Raw genomic sequence first — 19,560 nt, 5'->3', positions numbered from 1 at the left:
AAAACATGTAACCTACACCCCCCCCCCCCCTCGCCCCCCCCCCCCTCCCCCGCTGTGGGCCCTGACAGGCCGAGCCGTAATGCTTAGTGGCACGGGCTCGCCTTTCCTCCTTCCTCTACTATCGCCGCAGCAGTTCTGCAGATTGCTATTTGCTGACATTGGGAATGAGATTAAAGGCAGGGGTTAGGAAAGAGGCATTCAGAGATTGAAATGCAGCGATGACAGCTATTTCTCTTGTCATTACAAGACAACTGAGGGGCCACAGCATTGTCGGGCTGCAGGGAGGGCAATATGAGGCAACAGAGTAAATTAACCTAGAGGGGAAAGGGGTGAAGCAGGGAACAAATCGTGGCCTCTGGCTCCTCAGTAGCTGGCAGCTAAACTCCTAATGTGTTGGACTGACTTATTTCCTGCTGTTAACCACTCGCTGACCTATTATTTATGTGTTTAATTAAGTGTGAAGAAGTTATCACAACTTTGTACCTTTATTGAGCCCACCTTTCAGAACTTGTCACAATGAATTAATGGTGTTTATATTAAGATGTGGAAACGATCCAAAAATTAAGGAAGAGCAGGAGAATTTGCTGCGTTTCCATTAGTTGTTATTGTTCATTTTTAGCCATCCTGTGTTCTTAAAATCGACACCCAACACATGCAGTAGTTGTGTTTTTACCTATCGGATATTTTAATCCAAGCACAAAACTTTAGTTGAAGTCCCAAAATGGATTTTGTGGATCTTTTATTAGTTTTGGATACGAGCTGCAGTTGCTGGATTTGCCTTTGGGGTTTGCAAGGGTTACACCAGCAGAATTGTATTCTTTAGTAACATAGTGTGAAAAGTTTGGTCTCCCACAAAAAAAAAAAAAAAAGTTCCTTGCGATCCTTCTTTACATGCACGATCTTTGATTTCTGACGATGTAAGATCAAATTGAGCTGCAAGTGTGCTCCCTCTCTGCCTTTCATGCTGCTTCAATATCACGGCGTGAAAAAACAAAGAAGGCAAAGACTGAGGGAAATCTGAAGCGTTCTGCCACTCAACATCCCCCCAATCCCAAACAACAGCGTCTCACTGCCACTACAAATACATTAGAAATCAATTATTTATGGAACAGAGTCAGGGCCTCTTTAATCTTTTCCTTTTATCCAATTAAATTGTCTAACCATTCTAAGCCTCTATAGCTCACAGGGAATGTGCTTCTTTAAAAAAAAAAAAAAAAAAAAAAGAGAAAAGAAGAAAAGATTTTTCTCTTCAGTCCTTCTTTTGAGTTTCGATGTAACAGAGAAGAGACACTTCTGAGGATTGAAGAATGAAAGGAAAGAAAGTGAGTAAAGTGTAAATGAACTCCCCCTCCCACCCCGTCACCATTGCATTGGTTCTACAGGAAGTATTTGAAGTTTTGATATCAAGACTCTGGTTCCATTCCCTGCGCAAAGGGACGCTGGGGAGCGGTGAGGCCTTTCATGATTCCTTTATGCCCAGCTGAAATAGTTCGAAAGTATTTGGGATCATCTCCACAGGGGTAAATATGATGTTGCTTCAATTGCTGTCCTGTATTATTCAAGAAGTCAATTGAAGTAGTGTCTCAAAATTGAAAATGCTTATTTCCAACAGATGTGTGAAATTATTGATGTGAAGCATAGTAAAACTCTCTGCCCTCCTCTCTATTATCTGCCTGTACAGACACAGACACTCTAAACAGCTTTACATTTTTACACTTTGTGGAATCATTTCTGTACAGTAGAAGAGTTCTTTACAACCCGACGTGTTGGTATTCATTAAACACGTGTAGTTCTTTCACCTTTACTGGGTTAACTTCTACATTACGTTGAAGTGACTTAACCCTTTAACACTCAGGGATAAAATCCTGCCGCTACATTTTAAAAGGCATCGGCGCAGTCTGACGGCTCACAATTCAGAACACTGTAAACTTATTTGATACCAGCAGCAACTGCACTTCCTTACTTCGTGATAACAGTATATTCGTACCTTTTCTGTCGTTGCGTAACTGCTGCACACAATGTGAGTCCAACAAACTAACCGCCTCAACGCCTCCACGCTCGTCTTTTCTTAGTGAAAAAGAGAGGGAATGTTAAAGTGTTTTTTTGAAAACAAATAGTTTGACTGTAATTTGGATAACCAGTCAATCGTTTGAGTCATTTATGAAAGAAAACATTCACCACTTCCACCCTCTCAAATGTGAGAATAAAATATTTTGGGGTTTTGGACTTTTCATTAAACAAAACACATCACTTGAAGACATCACAAAAGAGGAATAACGAAAATCAATAATCAGATCTACGATATATTACCCCTTTACAGCCCATCATATTTGTGATCATGAGTCCTAAAACATTCCACATGTTTAATCAAATAAAACTTGACCATTCGTACATTAAACTGTAACTATTGTCATTTTCTGTCGATTCTCTGGATGCTGTTGGAGCTTTGAACATCATCTTTGGCCACAACAGGTCGCTGTTATCGGCTAATAAGCTGTGAAAACTGCCCGTACACCACCTGCTCAGCACCGAGCAGCGGTCAGACACAGTTAGCAGACAGCTTCAGACATCGTGGCGCATTTAGCAGCGGAAGAGCAGATATTTCTGTCAGGAGGTGGTGAAGACCAAACACAGAGCTACAGGAGACTGAGTACAGGGCTTATGTTTGACACTTGCCAACGACATGACTGCAGTGGAAGCTAATGCTGCTCTGTAACGGTTGGATGTTTCACAAAGCAGCTGCTTGCTAACAATTTCTGTCATATCTTTGACATTGACGATATGTCAATGACATGCTGACATCTTGCTTCTGACGCCCCCAAGTGATCATACGATCGGTAATGGTCAGGGGTCTCCAACCAGTAGATCGCGATCTAGCCGGTGGATCAAGGAAGAAAGGTTGGAGAGCTGTTGTGTCGGGCAAATATTCTCTGGGCCGAGTTTCATGAATGGAACATTTTGCTGGTTTTCTGTGACGGTCAACTAAAAACATCTGAGATTATAACGACTGATGACAGAAAATGAAAGATGGTGAGATATCTACTTGTCAAATTAAGGAAATTGTGACAAACATTTTTCACCATTTTCTAACAGTTTAGAGTCGAAAACATTTTTGTTTTGGGAAAAAAAAATCTAATTTATGGATAATGAAATAAAAAATAATTGTTATTCTTCCATTTTATAATCCATCAAATGTTTAATTATAAATCCTAAAACCTGAGTCTTTCAGTAGACAGAAGTTTGACCTCCCACACCAACAGTCCTCTATTGTACCACTATTGGAAATATTACAAGTTATTAATTCATTTCAATAGAAATTAGAGCTTTTTAAATTATTTAAATTATGTTGTATGCTGCATTTGAATGTTTGTGAATTTGCTGCTATCTTGGCCAGATCTCCTTTTTAAAAGAGATTTTGATCTCAATGGGACTTCCTGGTAAAATAAAGGTAAAATTAAAAAAATAAAGCGAGTTAGTCAATCATTTGAAAATTGAATCTGCAACTATTATCAAATTTGAAGTCACTATTTGGTTCCAGTATCCTCAATTCGAATATTACTACTTTTCTATGTCTTCTGTCACAGCGAGTCAAATAAAGTTTGGTTACAAACATTTTATTGTCTGAGCAATTTGGTAATTTTATTGACAAAGTGACTTAATCTTATTATTATTGAACATTTTGCAGGACCGTATAGAAATAGAAACATAGAGTAGTTTTAAAGGCCGCTGTGAACAGCCTCAGATCTGCCGCTCTCCGTTCCACCACGATGTGAGTTCATGTGTGGGCCGCACGCAGCATGGCATGACATGTCTGCAAGTACGCATACGGTATACAGTACGATACATGTGTCTGTGTTTGTATATGCTCGTCGACATGTGTGGCATGTCTGGCGCAAAAGAGATCTTTTGTGTGAGCGCGTGCGTGTGTGTCGGGGTAAAGCTGTGTACACTGTACGCACACTCGTGCACAAATAGCTCCTGAGGGCCCTCGCGATCACAGACTGCCAAAAGGAAAAGGATTTCCGAGAGGTTTCCTTCTCGCTATTTAAAGTGGGAGCCCTGTGGGACATGTTTGGCATTCTCATCCACTCACTGAAGATGGCCTGTGATCTGAAGCCACTAACAGGCTCGGCGTGCTCCGTCTCTGTCTCTCGCTCGCTCTCTCTCCCTTTCTCTTTCCCTCTGGCTCTCTGAAGTGATTACCCTGCTTGTGATTCCACTGACACCCACATGTCCCCCCGAGACGTGCCTTCACTAGTTTGTTTAATCTGCCTCCCTGTACAGTAGGTAACACAGCCATAATTGAGGTGTGGATAGAGCTGTGGGAACAGATGAAACCGATGGCAGGCTTTATGAAAACTTGTCTGCGCTCTGAGTCGCCGTAGACGACAGCGGGCGCCGCATTAACGTACAAAATGCTGTTGTGATAAGAATTTTTACAAGTTTAATGTCACGTCTATGTTTCGCTCAACGAATGATGAGGCCTGTAATTTCACGCTCACAAATAACTGATATTTCATTGTTCCAGTAATGATTTCAAAACATTGCTGGAAAAGTTGCGGATCCTTCATTCTTTAAGCAACTTTTCTCCATTTGCAGCGAGGCCTGTGGTAAGATAATGAGTTATCTCAGATTAGAATACTATTAGCGAGCCTCGCAGTCAAGCAGATATTTGATCTCAGCAACATTTGACTTCCAAAAGTTGTGCTGATACCTGAGACAGATTCCGCTTTACACTCCGTTTGAATTTTTGATATGAAAACAGCAAGTGGAACTGTGAAAATGCAAACATCAGATACTCTATCTCCCCCCAGTTAGTGTCTCGCCTCTGTCTGTAACACGCTTGAACCGCTCTGTTCAGAACATACAGAGTGTCAATCATCGCCCAAATCTGCCTTTAGATGAAGCACAATATGAAAAAGGAAGAAAAATGATCCATAGAACTGAACTTAAATTAATTAAATATACTGTATCATGCTCCCTCGGAGAGATTGCATCTGTCCTCAGATGTGTAAAAAATAAAACATTCTCAGATATCTTTTGAAACCCTATTATTGTAAGATACCAGTAATTAAATTGACAGTGTTATTAATTGGGTTGAAGATAACTTGCATTGAGTCGAGGACATCTTAAACTCAATTAAAGATATCTTCAACTCAATTAAAGATATCCAAATGCCATGTCCCGCAATATGCAATCAGCCTCTTTCTGGGGCAATAAAATCAGTTCACTTGTGCCCCTTTTACAAAGACTTGGTTGTACTTCTAAAGTTTTCTTTTTATCATTTCAAGGCCGACTTTTTAAACAGATGTCAGTCTTTGGTGATGTGCTTAGTTTCTTTAATGTGGCATAATTATAGTATTTAATCCTTCCTTATCCAGAGTTTGAAATAGAATTGAAGATTAGGAGCTTCTGACATGAGGAAAAGAATCATTTAAAGGGGCAGCTCCGAGTAGGCCGAGTTGATCCGTGAAAAACAGCTCGGTCTGTGGACCCTCTTGAATTCAAGCTGTAAATGGAGTCAAAAATTGTTTTGAACTCTTCTTAATAATACAAAAAAATACATATTTACGATTCACAACAGAATATTTACATGTATGTTTTATTGTCATGCCATTATCTCTGATCGTTTTGATATGTAAATAATGGCTAATTGTTTGTTTCGGCCACCAGTTTCAATTCTAAGAAACACTTTCATTTAAAAAAAAACAAAAAAACAAGGTGGATGTGACATATGATATCAGAATAATTTGGGTGCATTTGTGAGGACGACATAGTCCCATAAACCGCTTTTCCACTGCAGGAACTTCCCCCGGTGGTTACCTGTGATTCCACCTGAAATACTAGGGTCTCAATGAAGTGAAAGATTTTACCCCCAAATAAGTAACTGCTCGTTTAGTTGTACACTCTGAAAGTACAAGAACTTGGAGTTGACAGTTATTGATTGTCCAATAAATTTTTTCTGGCATTTAACAACCACCGTTCTTAAAAAAAACCTGCAACTACAACAAGTTTGCTTGTTACAAGTTGTGTTTTAATCCTTTTTGTTACTGCTGATCATCTTTTTGCCATAATTGACTAAGGAGTCACATTTGCAAAGCAGTAAATTAGATTAACAGAACGATCTTCTTTATGTTTGTTTGAACTGACCTGTTGCTTAGAGTTCTATAGAGACCCATACATGCCGTCATTGGTTTGCATTGTCGCATGCAAAAATTACAAACGTAAACAGCCAACAGTTCTTAGACATCAGCTGCCTAATTGGCCGAATCCTTGGTAGGTCTTGAGACCGTGGTGCAAATACAGATTAATAGAGGGCTAAAAAAAAATGAAGCATAAATTCCTGGACATCAACCCCAAGAACTGCCCCGCAGGATGTTTCTCATCTGGTTACTTTACTATCAACAGTCTCTGCCAGTGAATGGAAACAAAGCCACACTCTGCTGCTGCATCTTTGCATTATTTTCAGAGATGGGATCGTGACTACTGGTTTACTGATAAATGTTATCTGACTTGAAGTATCTGTGGATTCAGAGTGAACCTGTTCTCAGCCTGCCCTCCTCTTCCTCTCCCCAGGGCGCTGTGCCAGCTGTGGAGAGAATGTGGTGGGTGAAGGCACCGGCTGCACCGCCATGGATCAGGTCTTCCATGTCGACTGCTTCGTCTGCATGACCTGCAGCACCAAGCTGCGTGGCAAACCCTTCTACGCTGTGGAGAAGAAGGCGTACTGTGAGCCATGCTACATTGTAAGCAACTCTCTGTCCTCTCAAATCCACCCGCCTTACCGCCTCGTCCGGTTACTCATGCGTCCGTGTCTCAAAAGCACACGTTACAACCTCAGGTAGCGCTGGGCCGGGAATGTTCACATATTTACACCAGAGGCAAAACCTCACGTCCTCTCCTCAAAGGCCGAAGAGCTGCCACCTCTGCCCACGCACACATTTTCATTTCCTCTTCTTTTTGTCTTTTGTCATTTACTGAAACCGTCTCTTATCAACTCTTCTCCGGAATATCGTTTCTTCCAGTCACACAGCTTATGGTGACAGTTAACTATCAAAGTTGCTCTTGTGTCAGCAGACTAACACATTCAATTAATCTATAAATAGCACCACAGCTAGCTGACAGCGATGTAGCTTGGCAGTGGCTACAGCTGGTTACATAATGGCTCATGTTAAAGGTGCACTTAATAATATTTTTATGTGCATTTCAAAGGTTTTGCTCTGAGTGAGGAACCCGCACTGAAATGAAGACCCAACCACTTTGCTTTCAGGAGCATTTTAGCGTCTTTCAGCTCGTTGTTTTGGTTTTACAAACAGCAACTTGACTGTTTATTTTTTCCCCTCGCACTTCAATCAAGCTTTTGTCGGGCAGTTGTTGTTGGCAGTATAAAGCTAGAATATTTCAATGTATACAGACTGAATTAGCGACTAGCTGGGGAACGTAGTGCACAAATTATTAGAGTTGCTATGTGATGGATTGACAAGTTTTGCAAACATGTTCGCTGCATCGTCTTTATGAGCTTTATTAGTCCCCAAGTGGCTAAAAAACGTTAATACAGGTTTTAAGGTTAAAGTTTTTTATTTGATTTATTCCTGTTGGCAGTGATGTCAAAGGCAAATAGCAACTTTAAACTGAACAGCTTGAGATTTAACCTCTGAAATAGTCGTGAGCAGCAAATAGACGAGGTAGTGCACAGCTTGGCTTGGCTACTCACTTTTTGTAGCCCAGGACTACCAGACACATACGTCGTTTGTTCTCGCTGAATAATGTTATCAGAGATTCACTGACTTTTTATAACACGGGATTTTCAGATAGCTCTTCTTTGCCGAATTAGATGATGATCATAAGAACATTGTTTTCATGCAAACATCACTCAGTCGGATGATGCATAACTATCTGCAGTTACAGCTGATAAGCAGTCAGATATGGTTCAAACGCACTTGAGTTATTAAATCACATTTGAATATATTAACATGGTTTTAATTATCTTCGTCGATAAGATAAGACAGAAGATTTTTTGTTTTGTTTTCTTTTTAACTTTTCAAAATCAAAACCAGAAAGAGGAAATGATTGACAGCGAGATATCCCAGAAGTTGTCCGAGTTATTTTTAATTATTAGTTCTTATTCCGTCTTACCAATATGTTGCACAACACACATGAAAGTGTTTTCTTGCACAGTAATCTTGTGAAACCACAAAGAAATCATTTAGCAGAAGTGTTTCCCTCGTTCAGTTTCATTCGAATTTTGGTTAAATTTTGCCACCAGTCTGCTGCTGGAAATGACAGCGTTCGACTTTCTTATTGTCAGCGATGTCATGTCAGTTACGCGGTCATTCCTGGAAGCTGAAATGGGAAGTAGGTTTACAATGTAGTGAGCAACTACCAGCGAACTTCACATCAGCAGCTTCCAACATTCACTCTATGTTTTGTGTCATTTTTCTTTCATTAGAAAGGTGCAGTGGAGACAGACAACAAATATGGGGGAAATAGACACATGCTGTAAAGATCCAGCTGGCTGGAAATCAAACAGGGGACTATCAGGTCGCCCAACTTTTCCCTTGTTTGTTTATTTCAAAATAAATGTGAATTCACTTACACATTAGATTCTACAAATTGAGTGCCAATTTGTAGAATTTAAAACAGATCTCCATCGCCCACTTCTCATCTCTGTTTGAGGTTATAGTGTAACACACCCGAATCTCCCCCTCAGCTCTCGACAGTCGAGTTGCATTATGGGGAATGGAGGCTCCAGGTTTTTAGGAAAAAGGAAAATAAATACATGAGCCACAAATGACTATAGATGTTCATGAGTTCACCCAGGATGTGAAAATTAAAGACATTTTTCTTTATGTCTTTGTTTCAAATGTGTCCACTCTGTTTTCTATAGACCTCCTGATGCAGATGCTGTCAGCCAGTCATTTTCCTATGAAGCACAAATGTTCTATTGTCCAGATTGTAAATAAGACTTTTAAAGAGAGATCTCTCAGATTTGATTGTCAGTCAATAAGTAGATTAGAGAGTCTTGTTTTTGGTGGCTGAGGAGGTGGAAGAGGCTTTTTCAGGAACGTCTTGGAATCAATTTGGCTTAAAGTGTATTAATTACTTCATGTTGATTTTTCTAACAGCACATATTACCACATACATACAATATTCTTGTACATTAGTTGCAGGAAATGGCTTCATATGCACTTTACTAGTGAAGTCTTGAAGCTGAGCTACATAATGTTTGAACCAGTGGCAGGCCATCTCCTAAATCATTCCTTTTCAGAGGCACTCACTGTGATTGTAGTTGTCTTGTCTGGAAGTTCTCCAACTCTGATACATGCGCTAAAGAGGAGCAGGATAATTTAAGAACTTTATTTATGCATTTCATCAGCATAAATGTTCTTCTGGCACAAGATCAAAAGGATGGGGGAAATCTGAATTTCTTAATGAAAGTAATTTCTTCTTCTTTTATTCCCATCCTCAGGGTCATACGCCTCTGTACGATTAGAGAATGAACGTGAGAGTTGAGTCCCTGAAGAGAAATGTCAAATCCCAGAGAGAGAGAGGGAAACTTCAAGTTATCCTCCAAGTCAGTCAGTCTAGGAATGTCCGAGAGCAAATGAACATTAATGAAACGCTCTGAATTTGTTTTTTGGATGTAGATTTCCAAACACAACCTGCCTTATTATAACAGCTCTTATCCCTCACTAACCTCCTGTTTTCCATCATGAAGGGCCAGTCCAGCAAATTAATGTTTGTGAATTTTAACTGAGTTTAGTTTATGTAATATTGTGGTGCGTCCTAAATGTTGCCTTTTCCTGATTTTCTAGGAATGGTTTGACATATTTTTAAAATACTCTTATTTACTTTCTCGCCAACAGTTAGGTGAGAGGATTGATACCGTTCTCATGTCTGTGGGCTGAATCTTACACTACAGCCTGCAGGCAGTTAGCTTAGCATAAAGACTGTAATCAAGGGGAACTTCAGCTATCTTGGCTAGGATTTGGAAAACAAAATTTTAGTTACAGTAAATCCTGAGAGGTACTTATGTTTGTATAGTAAAGGTTAAACACCAGAAACACCGAATTCCCATCATGCACCTCAACATGTAGTCTTTTGTCAGGCTCTTCCTGCTCTACATACATTTAATTTCTTTAGGAAAGCCCCGAGTTCGGAACACAAAAATGTGTGATTCTCTAGGCTAAACCGAAATAGCCCTGATGACATCACCATGACATCATCAGGGGAAATCATTAGACTGAGGACAGCTCCCTCCAGCAACTCCTCTGTTTATGGGTGGCAAGCAAACTGAACTGGAATTTCCCTTTATTTTTATTATTTTAGGTCAAACATTTAGTAATTAGTGAATGTGAATTGATTGTAATTGACATTTTGACTATTCTGGAATATTTCTAAATATTTCATTTTATTCTTAGACTTAATATGTACAAATTCATGGAAAACAGTTTGTAAAAGCACCGTTTTCTCAAACTGTGTAAATAACTCTTATAGTTATCTTGAAAACTGGAAACTTCTTTTGCATTTTTAAAAATGTTTTTATCCCATATACTATGAACTCTAAGTGTGAAATAGATTTTTCCAACACCCCATGGCAGCATATCCCATTTGATGTAGAATATCTTACAGGTATAACAGGTGCCTCAGGACACTCACTGTGTGTAGAATCTCTATAATATTATGCAAAACTCCATTAATCCCTTTGCCAGGAATTGCAGGAATACATTTTGCACGCTGATTGCCATCCAACAAAGTTTTCTGCCAGGTATCAAAGTAGGCGATCAGCAGTGGCCTTATCTGAGCCGGGACTTTACATATTCTGTGGAACAATACTGCTGTTTGATGCTTCTCTTCCGCACAGAGATTTGCCTCATTCAAACTGTTTGCCTAGATGTTATTTATTCCTTTTTAGTAATGTACAGAAACTCACCCGTACCTGTTATCGACTTCCTGATTTTACAGCCCGCTATCTGTCTCTAACCCACCTCAGTCACACCACTGGCCCACAAACTGCAGGGCAGCAATTGGCCTTTGTCCGCGGCACTTCCCTGGCTGGCCTCCACAGACGACTTATCGCTGCCTATTTGAATACACAGTGATGCTGATAAACTCTCCAGCTGCTCAATTAATGTCTCATTTTGCATGGAGTGATTCATAATCGTGTTAATGTGACAACATCGGCATTGCCTTTTGCCTGTTTTTTTTTCTTCTTCTTCTTGTCTGATGTATCTGAGCCTGAGGTGTCCCCCAGCTTCCCCCGCTCAGTATTTGCACACATGAGAGTGAAAGTGTGTGCAAACACCTCCCAGCAAGATGTCCATCACTGTGACTGAGAGCAGTTTTGAGCTTCAGAGCCACTAAGTGATCTTCAAGAAAGCTCTCATAGGACATGTTTTTCTGTACATCCATACGGGCTGTATGTTTTCTGCAAACTGGAACAATAATCACAAACTCACAAAGCTGGATAAAAAAAAAAAAAAAACGTGACACAAGAAATTATAACAATATTTCTCACTCATAGTCATTGTTATATAGCGCTCTTAGCAGCTGTAGGATCTGACAGCAAAACAAAAAACGTGTTTTCTCCATCAGAACCAGGCAGCTTAACCAGATCTCTGGTAAAATGAGGACTTATATGAAAACACATTTCTGATTTACAGTCCATTTCCACATGTTGACCACAAACCTGAGGACTGGGTTTTTTTGTTCAACACTTAACTATGTATAAAATCATAACCACAGATATCTAACTTAATCTTGTTAATTGAATCCATTATCCTGCAGTTAAATGCACATTAAGGTGCAGGAAGTTGAAAACTTCGAGTTTCGGTTACATTGAAAGATTCATTGTTAGGTAACACTGGCTGAGTGCAATCAGAGGTAAAAGGTTTAGGAAGAGTGTTTCACTTCAGAGGAGAAGTGCTGTCGTTGGAGAGGCCACACGTACACTCAGCGTGTTTGTGGGCACACCGTTACACATCATGTGTTCAGATTACATCACATTTGATTGCAATGCTCTCTGTGGCACATTTGTTGTGAACATTAAGTTAAAACCATAAGATGTTCATGAGCTCACAACCCTTTTGAAACTAGACAGGTATAGACAGATGTTTTTTTTTGTATATGTATATTTCTCTATATACTCTTCTTCACTTATTTGGGGCGGATTCTGCGATCCCTGTATGAGAAATCCACTTGTAACAATGCTTCTTCTAATCAAGCATTGTTATCCTTTTTTCCCATTTTATCCCCCTGACTCCAGCCTCACTGTTGTCTCTTCTTCTATTCCGATGCTGACCCGACATGTCCTGCAGCTGCAAGTTAAATGACAAGCTTTGAAGTGTCAAATCATAACGTGGCCTTTATTGTGAAGCAGTCACAGGGAACACAATGTCTTCGTCGGTGTCCATCAAAACGCGTCCACGGAATATGACAGTGGCCATTTTCCACATTTATTTGTTAGTGTATCATTTTGAATTATTGCAAGGGAAGAAAAACAGTGTGAGTTTGTTTGGCTGCACAGATCTACAAGCTGCTTTTTTCATGTATTTCTCGCTGTCATTATACCTTCTAGAGAGTTCAAGCCACAAATGTTCTCAGTCACTGGGATGATAGAAGGCAGCATTTCTATTTGAGAGTGTAGTCTTAGAAATCCAGGCTCTTTTTCTTTCTCCTTTCACTTTAGGAAGTGTGCCTCGAACCATAAGAGCGTATTAGCTGACGGAGCTGAGAGCAACAGGGACTCTTCACATATCTGATATCTCAGCTAGTCTTTGAAGCATTTCAGCAATGGGAGTCTGTGTCGCCGAGGTTAATTGCTTACACAGGTTACCATGCCTACTGTTCTTAAGTCCATTCATTGTCGGCCATATCTTGGCTGCAACATTCCCACAGCCAAATTTTGGCCCAGTTAATTTACTTTATAAAGGCTCTTGAGCCGCCCTTCGCCTCTGGTTCTCTGCTGGTAAACAGACCCATTCAACCTGCTTAACCGACACCGGTGAATAGTAAAAGTGTCGCAGACAATGCTCTGTTCCCTGACTGAGACGGCATCACAACCCCACTTTGCTGTTTATACCACCACTCCCAATGAATGTAGATCATCCAAAGTGCAGCCGGTTTAGGTGTACTGTAATGAGGCTGATGCAAGTAACGCAAGGTCACGTCAGGAGGAGAGCTTCATATTGAAAGAGCAGTAATAAAGAGATAGGGATTTGCCTACACAAAAACCTTAATCTATTTCTGCCTCTTTTGACAGAATTTCAGAGCCCACCAAGGTCACGGACGCCAACTTGCTTGAATGTAATTACGCTCATTATCTGGTGTTGTACCAAGGCTCTGTTATTTTAAATAAATGGGCTTCGGGTTCATTGGCAACGCGCTGAATGGAAGATTTCCCATTCTGCTATTGTAAAGGAGAAAGTGATCCCAGCAGCCCTGACCTGCCAGTCACCAGGAAACTTTCATGATTGACTGATGAGCTTTTACCCTCTGTGTCTGTTTGTCTGTCTTGGAAAGTAGTCAAGTCACCCCTCGCTGGTCGCCCTTTTATGTTGCCTTTTTAAAAGCCTGAAGACCTCCTCCAATGAAATTTTGGTTTTTAACCTTGTGAACATCACCAAGTGGCATTTTGTTTATGCCAGAAGACATATCATGACTGAAATAAGCAGCCAACACCATGACTGAGCTTTGGAACTGTGGTGTACCGCTGACGGTCTAAAATAAAAAAGGATTCAGTCAGGGTTTCATACGTCACATATCTGAAGGGCCAATCTCGTCACCCTGCAGGGCGGGGCTTTTCATATCATCATGGGTGGAGGGGTGGGTGGAGATTAAGCAGCAAACAACAGTGACATCACCCATTTGTTTGCAAACTGCTGTTGTGAAGCCTTGAGTTTGGATATTGGCCGGCGACATCTTGTTAATTCTGAGCTATTTGAAGCCGTTAGTGAGCATTTTTGAAGAGCTGGCGGGAGTGAGCGGGGAATCTGACTCAATCTGATTGGAAACCTGGCGATACTACGTCCCGCCCACCGAAAGCTGTAACTTGACTGCACCACAGGCCTGTCAATCAAACAGACACGCCCCCAAAAACACGGCTTTTTTAAGCTTATTTTATAATTAATGACGGAATTATTTTCAGATGGACTGCGAGAAAACCAATGTGAAGGACCGACTTTAGCCAACAACACCGAAACAACTCGTGGAAAATATTTGTTAACTTACATTTAATGGGAGTCTTGTGAAGCAGGAGGCTTTTTGGAGCCACTCGATGATATTGCAGCTTGAGGCACTTCCGTGACGGCCTCATTTTATAGACCCCGAAGTTACGTCCAGATGAATGAGTGGCCTATTTGTATATTCATAGTTCTGTGCATACAGAATGAAGGCGAAGGTGTAGAGTTACATCTCAGCCACTTTAGGGCATTGGGAAAAAAATGTCTCTGAACAAATTTCCAAATATGTTGTTTTGATGAACAGACAATTGTTTGTAAAGATTTTATTAATGCCAGAAGAGGGACTTTTTTGTATTTTTTCATGCAGACCCACTTTCTCCACTAACTCAATCTGAATTTATATCATCAACCAGGACTGCTTTTTAACAAAAACTTTTTTTTGTTGTTGGACTGAATTTTATAACCTATAACGTTTCTGTAGTGCAAACATTTTACTTCTAAACTTGTAAACTGTTTGGTCTTTTCTCTGCTTCCCTTCTGCTTACTGCCACCGCTAAGATTGTGAGAAGAGAACAAGTATTGCATGATATCGTTCCTAAGAAGATAAATAAGTCTGCATTAGCCACATGTTCAGTAAACACCAGACTCATTTCAAAATTGTTTTTAAAAGTTCACCAAAGTCAATTTACATAAATGAGTAAGTGTCTCAGTTTTGTGACACAATAAACACCAAAAATAACTTTATCACTTTTATTTTGAAAGTGTCTAATGCAAGAGTCAACACGAACAGTGACAGTAGAGCTTCTCAATAAGTAGAAAAAAAAACAATAACTCCTTGTTTCTAAAGCTTGTTTCAAGAACCCATTCAGTTGCTGCACCTACTATTGATTTTTATTCATTTTAAATTTAAATAAATCAATCAGCAATTTTTGCCTGAATAATGACAGAAAAATTTACTTTTTAAAATCAAAAATAGAGTGCGTGAGCAAGCGAGCAGAGAAGTTGAAATAAAATACATCAATTCTCTAAATCTATGAGGGGCTAAATATTAGAGATAATTAAAAAGTAAGAGATAAACATTTGACACAATTACCTAAAATAAGCAGATGAACAACTTATATAAAAGGCCGTATTGAAATAATGGCAGTCTCAGATAGTCGGAGGTGTGGTTAGCACCAAACAAAGAATTTTTCACTAACTGAAATGACGTGCAGCAAACAACAGACTCACGGGATAAAACCAGCATGATGTCCATCAGTCATGTCTCACTCAACACCTCTTACTTCCAGTTTTTCCAGTCACTTTCTGAAGGTTCTGAAACTCTCAGTTTGGGTCTTGCACTGTTGTCTACTGGTTGAATACTACCATGTTTTTTTTTTTTCAACTGTTGTTTTTATAAAAAAAAAAACTTCAAATCCAAACAAGTTTATTTCAGATTTTGTTTATAGTGTTTTGACACAACAACAATAACAACAAAAATAATATAGTAAGGGGTCACTCGCTTGTTTGCCGAACCTTCAAGGGCTTTAGGTCACTGTAGAAATCAGATAGCCGAGAACCGAATGAACCTGTAGAAAGTTTTTGACACTAACACGAAGAATTAAAAGTTCAGGCGACCTCTGGTGAAAACGCAGCTCAAGAGATTTTAGTGGGAATGTAAACTTGACAAACCAAGCCTTAACACTGAATTTAATTATATGAAAAATATCCAAACAATATCCACCTTTTTGAAGTGAATTGAACATCAACCTCAACTGAAATGAACACATTTGAATCGTGACCGGTGGTGTCAGTCACGGGCTCCTTGAGTTCATCTCATACTGATGTTGTATTGTGCTTTCTGAATTTTGCTGCCACAGCGAGCTCAAACGAAGCACCATCACCAAACCATCCTGATATAAAAGGGACATGTCTGAGGCTGTCACAGCACCCAGAGGCGACAGGCCCAGTGCCAGCTGTATTGGGGCCTCTGGTGATGGATGTCCTCCACAGCACATCATATCATCAGGCTCTCCCCAACCAACAATGGGATATCCCTAAGAACTCCCCCAAAGCCGCTGCTGTCATTGAGAGAGGGGATATTGGAAACAATACGTCCAATCACAGAGGATCATCTCCGCGCTCGCATGCAGTCACAGCGATATAAACAGCACAACATGGGAGAGGAAAGTTCACAATGCAGCTTCCACGACAGTAATATGGCTCTAATTAGAAATGACTGCGCACCACCCACACACCTGTCACTCCTCTATGATGGATATCCAGGTAGCCACATCCAGGGGCTCTCAGCTAGCAAGCGGTGAGTTCAGGTATCCCCGTGTGCTCGTCACCGTGGCGATGCTGCTCACGCCGAGAGAGTTGGCACGCGGCGGGCAAGCGGAGGCAGGTACACACCCACCCTGCTTCGACTCGTCGTCTGAAGTGCGCTCGCGAACACACGGAGGTTGAGCTTTCTGCTGACTGCGTCATCAAATATTCATGGCTGTCTGCATTAGCTTGCAGAGTTCTAATTGAGTTCTGTATATTCAGACATGATTAACTCGGTCTAATTCCTCAAAGGAGTGAGCCAATTAGATAGCACTTGCATGAATAGGATTTCACATCTTAGTGCGTCTCCAGACTTGCCAAGACAATTATGTGTGTGTATAATTGGGCTGTACAAGAGGGTGTGAGCCCGCTACATTCAAGCAGGTCATTATTTCTTATTACTGACCCGCGCTACAGGAAATGCAGCCGTCCGATGCGTTGCAAGCAAGTGAATGAACGAGTGTTGTTATTAGAATACTCGGCTTGGACAAGAGACCAGAGAGTGAGTCCATGTACCGGGCCCTCTGAACCCACACCCACACACACACACACACACACACACACACACACACACACACACACACACACACACACACACACACTTCGAGCCCCAAGGAGCAAGCAGGAGAGAAAAATATCCGTGACCCAGTGCTGACCCACCACAATGTCACTCTAACTCATGGCATGAGCGGTACTGCCGGGGTCTTTGTCAGTTTCTCTCTGTAACCAGAGCAGGAGACATTGCCCAAAGTCCAGAGGGGTCACATTCTGCTGCGGAGCTGAATTTAAGGCAGAGAGGCAGACAGGCGGGCCGGCCACTTTGCCTGAGCCGGAGAGAGAGATCAGGGCCCCCGATGCCACCTTTTATTCTTTGAAGAAAGGCCTGAGCAGTGCATGAGCTGCGTGTCGGCCCTGTCCCTTCATGTTGGTTGGAGCTTGACGTTACCACGCAGCTAAAATAAGAAATCTGTGAGAACGAATAAAGCCGCACGGCTAAGTGTAATGGGATGTATGAAAATGTAAATCTCAGTGGACATGTGCTGTTTCGTAAGTTTGTCAAAACTCTTGTTCTGAAAGGGGGAAGTGAAACCTGCGCAGGCTTGCTGGTGAAAACAGGCTCTCAGGGGCTGCTGAGACTGTCCAAGCAGCGATAGAAACTGGTTGTACAAAACACACAAATCAGCATAGGAGGCTTTGGCCGGATGCCACCCCATTCCTGCACGTGCTGGCCATTTATAACGCAGCGTAAATTTATTACACTGACAGACAGACTGAGCGCGACAGACCTCAGAGGAAGCAGGGCCGTTCCAGGTCAGAGACACCGAAACCTCGGGTGCGCACTCGTCCTTACTGACTGGCGTGCACACAGATGAGTGTCACAATCGCTCCATCTGTGAATTACACAGCTGATACTTTTAAGGTCACTGATCCTCTGAGTTAGAAAACCATTAGGAGAATCACTTTCCACTGGGTGACATGCTCACTCACACCCACACGTAAACAAAAAAAAAAACACGCACACCTCAGTCATCTGCAGCCAGGCAGCGGCGAGGATACGAGTGGGTGATTTACATAACGCGCTTATAAATGACAGGGTTTTGTAAAGGAGTCAAGTCACGTTAATATATCTTCATATGCTCACGATCGCAGGCCCGATGCTTCGAAACTGCTCAGACAGATGGACGGAGTAAAAGATGCCAGGGCTGCTCGCTGGGCAGAAATCACAGATATAAAAGTAAATGGAAGTTGAATGTCAAGGGCTGCGGATGAGACGGTGTCAGGGGGGGGAGAGCCGGACCGCAGGGCGGCGGGACGAGGCAGAGGGCTGCTCACTTATTAACCTTCTCAGGATGAGGCGGAGAGATGATCACGATCACTGAACTCAACCAGCTGAAAGGAGATTCCACTGCACGCACACACACACACACACACACACACACACACACACACACACACACACACACACACACACACACACACACCACCCAGAGACAGCTCCACACAGACCTCTCCACCTCTGCGGCCTGAGCAGACCACAGATCAGGGAAGGGTGGTGCTCCCACAATCCCTCCGCAAATGTGTGGAGATGGAAATGAGCTCCCAGCCTCCCTCGACTAAAGCAGATTTCTGGCATTTTCTACTGGCCGCCGCCGCCGCCATGATTTGGCTTCAGAATGTAAAAACGCACCCTTTAACCCCGGAACGTGAAAATCCTGTCTGCTGCTTTGTGAACGGACTCAAGGTGGCTCCCACACTTCTTTAATCGCTGTCCGTTTAATACGTCAGCTGCGTTTTTTTCAGACTGTCTCGGGCATCCAAAGATGAGGATTCACTGAGCAGCATCGATGTCTGTAAACACTAACACGGAGACGGTTTTGCCAAATCTGCTCTTTAAATATGTATGAACAGAAGCTGGTGCCAAGTCAGCTGTGAGTGAGGTAGCTGGGCTTCTTCCTCCTAAAACCACTTCAGATAACAAGGCATACAAAGATATTAAGCGTTTAGAGCTTTTTTTGGTGTTGACCTTTGACCTTTTGGAATTCATAGTCCGAGATAGAAAAATTAAATCCTGTTGCGTGGAGTTTTAAATGACAGCTGAATGGGGATGGTGTAGTCAAGAAAAAGAGTTTCATTATTAGTTAACCTTCATAGTATTTTTTAAAAAATAAATCAATAGGTGTAAAAGACATCTTGAAATGTCCAAAACTTACAAATATTCACTTTACACTGATACATGACAAAGATTAAGTTTAAGAGACTGGAAAATGGAAATGTTGTTTTTTTTTACTAGAAAAATGACCAAAACAATTTATGGATTTTCAAAATAGTAGCAGATAACTTTTCTCTGATCAACTAATAATTGTTTCAGGTGCAAACAGATCGACACTGACTGACTAAAAACATCTGAAAGACATTGAGTTAAAATCATCTTAATGAAGGTTAACTGGGTATTAACCAATTTTATATTTTCCTCCCGACTAATCAGCAGCAGCTATGGCAGGATTTTTCACAATAAAAGATGGAAGGTAACATTTTGAAACAAAACGTGTCTTAGTGTTGAGATTGTCAGAAC

At 41.2% G+C, this 19,560-nt stretch overlaps 1 protein-coding gene across 4 annotated transcripts in view; it reads left to right on the top strand.

Moving 5' to 3' along the window:
- The window catches only part of lpp (LIM domain containing preferred translocation partner in lipoma), a 158,483-nt gene that overhangs the window by 124,505 nt on the left and 14,418 nt on the right, over nt 1-19,560 (top strand). For all 4 annotated transcript variants that reach the window (XM_069150858.1, XM_069150856.1, XM_069150857.1 and 1 more), the window contains one exon: nt 6,577-6,746. In XM_069150858.1, the coding sequence (XP_069006959.1) occupies nt 6,577-6,746 (170 nt within the window). The remainder of the gene's footprint in view (nt 1-6,576; nt 6,747-19,560) is intronic.

Source organism: Embiotoca jacksoni, unplaced genomic scaffold, assembly GCF_022577435.1.
Source record: "Embiotoca jacksoni isolate LCO1_2020_lvr unplaced genomic scaffold, fEmbJac1.0.p SCAF_16, whole genome shotgun sequence".
Classification (NCBI taxonomy): domain Eukaryota; kingdom Metazoa; phylum Chordata; class Actinopteri; family Embiotocidae; genus Embiotoca; species Embiotoca jacksoni.
This window is presented reverse-complemented; position numbering and strand designations above follow the sequence as displayed.